The sequence below is a fragment of the Tigriopus californicus genome, chromosome 11 (genome assembly GCF_007210705.1).
Source record: "Tigriopus californicus strain San Diego chromosome 11, Tcal_SD_v2.1, whole genome shotgun sequence".
Taxonomy (NCBI): Eukaryota; Metazoa; Arthropoda; class Copepoda; order Harpacticoida; family Harpacticidae; genus Tigriopus; species Tigriopus californicus.
The window spans coordinates 1,238,342-1,243,062 of NC_081450.1; the positions used below are offsets into that span (position 1 = coordinate 1,238,342).

The following is a 4,721-nucleotide window of genomic DNA, read 5'->3' on the forward strand; positions in this document are numbered from 1 at the left end:
GGCGTTTTAATTCGCTCCAAAATGTTAAGTACAACTTTTTGAACTTTGTTGGGTTTTGCTGTGTTATATTCGAGTACAAGATCTTTTTTCTGGAAGACGAGTAGAAGTCCAAATTTTACATTATTTTAACCAACCCCGAATGAAAATGCATGACAAGCAATTTGACAATAAACCATCTGAGGCCCACATAAGAGCCACTACTTCTTAATTCAGCCGGTTTTTCAGTGACCATGGGCTTGCTAACCCTTGTCATGGAGTACTCCATGCCCTTGTTCACGGACGTCGGGCCTGCGGTGTCCCAGTTTAGGTATGCTTGCTTGGCTATCCAAAAGCCCAAATGGAATCTTTGATTAACCCCTGTATAATAACGACTACCAACAAGTTTTGCATTTCAGCACTACTCCGTTGGAAAGAGATACTTAAATATATCGCCCTTTCTTGTTCAGGTCATGGATCACTAGATTGATGGACTGGAGCAATAGCATAAGATTGATTGTGTCCTAAGTTTGCACTCTTGAAAGAGCGATCAGAGGTGAAGATCAGATATCGTTGAGATGATAGGTTCACGTTTCTCCATTAAAAAAAACAACTTAAAATGAAAATCTAAACTAATGCGGATCATAAAGACTCACTTCAATTATTTCTTCCCGCTAAAACGCCAAAACATAAAACAGTTGCTTCATGTTTACTTTTTCAGGCAAAGTGATCAAGAGAGTCCAAATATTTTATTTGATAAAATACGGGGTAATCGAATGTAGGGAAAACTTAATACCAGACACTACATGTCCTCAGATTAGAACAGTCCCGTCCATAGTGGCAGATGTCTTTAGTAAGCAATTGCGTTTGACGCGACGCCTGCGTCAAACTAGATTTCTGGGCCTGCGTCTTTTATCCAACAGAACAAGTGGCTTGCCTGTAAATCGTGGATGGGGGATTATGTCCTCCTCTAGGAAATAATAAATGATTCAAGTCGTGAATTTAGTTCAGGCCTCGATGAGCTCGAATTAAGTTGGTCTTTGCATGTCTCGAAGCTCAACACGAAATGATAAGGAAGTGAACTTGGAGAAACTCTTCATGAACCAAGTCAAACGTATCATCATTTGACAGTTTGTGAACCATACACTAATCCACTTAGGGTTCGTTGGCAGGACAGTCACAATTTCGGTATATACCGAAAACCAGACAACATTTTCAACGCGCCCCGAGGCAGAACCCACCAAAAGCCGGTTTTGGTGGCAAGTTACGTGTTCTGGTGAAGCATTACATTGCACTTGAACTTGTGTAAGTTCAATCTCATTAGAAGTGCTCTCATTGACGAACGTTTGGATTGCTGCTACCCCCACAATATTGGTAAGTGCCCTAATCTAATTGACATGTTGTGTTTTATTCAATGTTTAGTGGACAATTTAGGTATAAGTCGATGGCAGAGCAAGCACATCATACTTTTTTGGTCATGATCAATCGTTATTCTTTAACATTTTAATAGGGTTGGCAATTACCTCCTTTGTACTGGTTAGACCAAGTCGGTAAAAACCAGACAGTTAGATGTCTCCATTTTTAGGTAAGTGTTAGTGGAATTTGGCAAATTGTTATTTTTTTCACTTGGAAGTGATTTGATTTTCAAAATAAAGTCTTAAACGCCATGCAGGCACACATTGTCATAGTTAACGATGACAAATTAATGTGTTATTCGTGATTTAGACCTGTTTTTCATCTTACCATATCGAATAGATTTTAGCTTTTAATACAGTTCTAGCTTATACTATACCCAACAAAAGTGCTGTAAACAAGGCCTACAAATTGACCTAAGTCTCTCAAGCCTTTCGTCAGTCGAAAAAGAGATTCAGGCTCGAGTGTCAAAAGTTTTAACAGCAAATGTATCTAAGAAATGTCTCACGAATCATTTAGTTGATTTTTTTAAATTTAATTTAATTGAAAGATTTCAAACACTTATTGATTTCATTCAAAAAAAAATGGAATGAGTAAGTGGGATTTGCAACATTGCTAGGAAGGTATAACATCACCAAAAATATGAGCTCGTAATTAAGTTTAAAGTTTAAGTCGCTTTCATGTGGATGAAAATGTAATTGTGATTCGTACCTAAAATATCTGAGTTACACTGCCTCAAATGTAAATAACTAAAATTCTTGTAAGCTCGAATGCAATTAAAAATAATTACAAGTACTCTGAATTCAAGAAATAACGATGTAATAGCATTCACAATTCAATCACCGACCTGTTAGCTTCCTGTCACTTGAAGTAAAATTTAAAAATCTGACCTAAAGGCTGATTTGTGTTTGCTTTAAACAGAGTCGTGTTTTTTTGAATACGGTGCTGGTCATTTTGCCTTCAATTAAAAGAGGCCTCAATTTGATCGAGCAATAACTTTAAAAAGCTTGGTTATATAAAAAACTTAGCTTAGATAACTAGTTTAAATGAAAAGTTTAGATAAGTTCTCCTGTTTCCGACCCATAATGATCTACAGAGAACACCAGGCTTTTAATGAGCCAGATGTTGCTGAATGTATTTTGTTGAAGGATCCCTTCATAATATCCCAATGTAACGGCTTACTGCAATGTTTATGTCAAAAATCTTATAGAGTTACAATTTACTCAGTTTTACAGTATTCATTATTGATAAAAGAAAAGTGCTACAGATGCTTGAATTAAACAAAGTAACAAGCTAGGCGTCCAAACAAAGTCTCCATACTAAAAATTATTCTCCGTGATGACTGCGTAGTACGTACAATCCAGTGGTCAAACCCACCAACCTTCTCCTTGTGTCTTACATTTCAGAGCAATGACTAGCAAGAGCCTTAGCTTGTCTCTTCTCTGCATGATTCCATTCCTGGGGATCACTCAGCCCGCCATCATCACCGCCCCGTCCGCCCAAGAGTACTTGGGCCAATTCCAATACTTCCGCACGTGGACAGACAAAAGAAGACTGATCGTTGTTCATGGGAAAGATGCGGACATGGATCGAATGCTTCAAGATGCCATTTATCAGTACAGATGTGATCTGGCCACAAGGAACATCAATATTGGTATTCCTTTTTTTTTCAACTTGTACTGGCAGGGTTGAGTCAGGAAAACCGGTTTTTAGGTAACCTTGAGGTTGAAGGGTTATGGTCTGACTACTAGGTTAAGTTCTGATGACTAGGTGTAAGATTCGGAAAATGGAGGCGAAACCCCTCCTTTGGGATTTTTGTCAGAGAACACCTGATCCAGAATTAGAATGCTAGAATTGTAATCCCCAGCACTACAAGATGGAATTAGAGTTCTGATATGTGTTTATATTCCCATAATATCTCATCCATAAAGATGAATCTTTTCCCCGGGTTTGAACCCTAGACTTTATATCTTTGCTCCATTCACTTTGGATCTTGGGCCGCTTACCAAAACCACCCCGTTTTAAACTGATTAGCGCAAAATGAGATCAATAGAAGATACCCGACCTCTAACGAGCTAGACGGCGTTGCTAAAATACATTTACTCGAGGATTACGAGGCCGTGGTTTGTTAGGCTAGAGCGTTATTGACCAGAGGCCTGTTTTTTGAGCTCTTCTTACTTCGGAGCTAGGCGCTTGGGCGTTAACCGGTATGAAAATACACTGGGGAAAGTGCTGAGCAGTCCAAGGCTTAACTCGGAGGTGAGAGCGTTTTAAAAAAATTCGCCTCAATATAACTATGAGAGTCAAAACCTGTATTAATTCAAAGCTAGGCTCCAGTTATATCAAAATAGGGCCCAATGAACAAAATATCGAAGTGGAAGAGTCTAATATTGGCCTTTTATTATAGTATGGTAATCATGATAATCATTGTACTCTGCAACGAAAATTTGTCTTTTGAAAAAATGCCACTTTGGCTCTTGGTTTTTAGTTACGTTGGGAGAAACCAAGGGTCTGGAGACCATTTTTTACCATTCCGAAGACAACCGCCGAGACTTTGTTCAGACCAATGATTTGGAACCACGCCTGAGACGGGATCTCCTCTCCTATTTTCACACCCTGTATCGGGATCTTCCCCTCCACAACCATTGGTGTCTCTTGATCGGCTATGACGGTGGTCGGAAGCGAATGTACCGCAAAGTCAAGTTTGTGTCCATTTTCGATAAAATTGACAGCATGCCCATGCGTCAGAGGGAAATGGAACAACAGAGGAAGAAGATGATCACTTGTAATGGAATCTAGACAATAAATGAATCCCCAAAGTACTACATTCATCAAAGTGTAATATGATGCTTTAAACGCTATTATTTGCTTATTTTGTTCTTTGTAGTATCAGGAGAAGCTCTAAAGTGCTGGTCACTTTGAGGTATGTTGCACAAGGTTTGCAACTGGTGACAAAATATCGCTTTATTGAAATGGTAATTCCAGACTTTCAATAGAGAGCAAATAAAACTTAGCTCCAATCCAGACAAGGCAGCCGGCAGCTTTATTTGCAGAAGTTCAAGCCAACAATTCAGCTTATTGACCGTCTAATAACTAATGGCTAGCCACTTCTTAAAACCACAAAAACAGCAGACTGACATTTTCCATACTTTTACAGACATTACAATACAGACAAAGGCGAATTGGTTTTGGTTTAGTCCTTTAATGTAGGGTTGATCTGGAATGAAACTTAATTTGTCCAAATCTTACTTGAAAGATGCTACCGTCCATATAGTAACTATATTATAACAAAATATTGTTTTCAAAAGGCGACGTTACTTTTCCCACACCCT

The 4,721-nt window shown here is 38.6% G+C and overlaps 1 protein-coding gene across 2 annotated transcripts; it reads left to right on the plus strand.

Annotated features, from left to right (window-relative positions):
* The first annotated feature begins 974 nt into the window (after positions 1-974).
* LOC131890469 (coiled-coil domain-containing protein 80-like) lies at positions 975-4,216 on the plus strand. Of its 2 annotated transcripts, XM_059239819.1 has the most exons (4): positions 975-1,350; positions 1,487-1,561; positions 2,796-3,043; positions 3,878-4,216. In XM_059239819.1, exons 3-4 carry the CDS (start codon positions 2,800-2,802, stop codon positions 4,186-4,188), a joined length of 555 nt encoding a protein of 184 aa, XP_059095802.1. In that variant the 5' UTR covers positions 975-1,350; positions 1,487-1,561; positions 2,796-2,799; the 3' UTR covers positions 4,189-4,216. The 2 variants fall into 2 exon arrangements, with proteins under 2 accessions (XP_059095802.1, XP_059095801.1); XM_059239818.1 differs by lacking the exon at positions 1,487-1,561 and having other exon boundaries at positions 976-1,350.
* Positions 4,217-4,721: the final 505 nt, after the last annotated feature.

What these genes read in the sequence shown, in the direction of transcription:
- LOC131890469 (XM_059239819.1), top strand. Translation starts at nt 2,800, where the DNA reads ATGACTAGCAAGAGCCTTAGCTTGTCTCTTCTCTGCATGATTCCATTC. An exon ending in CACAAGGAACATCAATATTG is followed by an intron (nt 3,044 to 3,877) that starts GTATTCCTTTTT and finishes CTTGGTTTTTAG; the next exon opens with TTACGTTGGGAGAAACCAAG.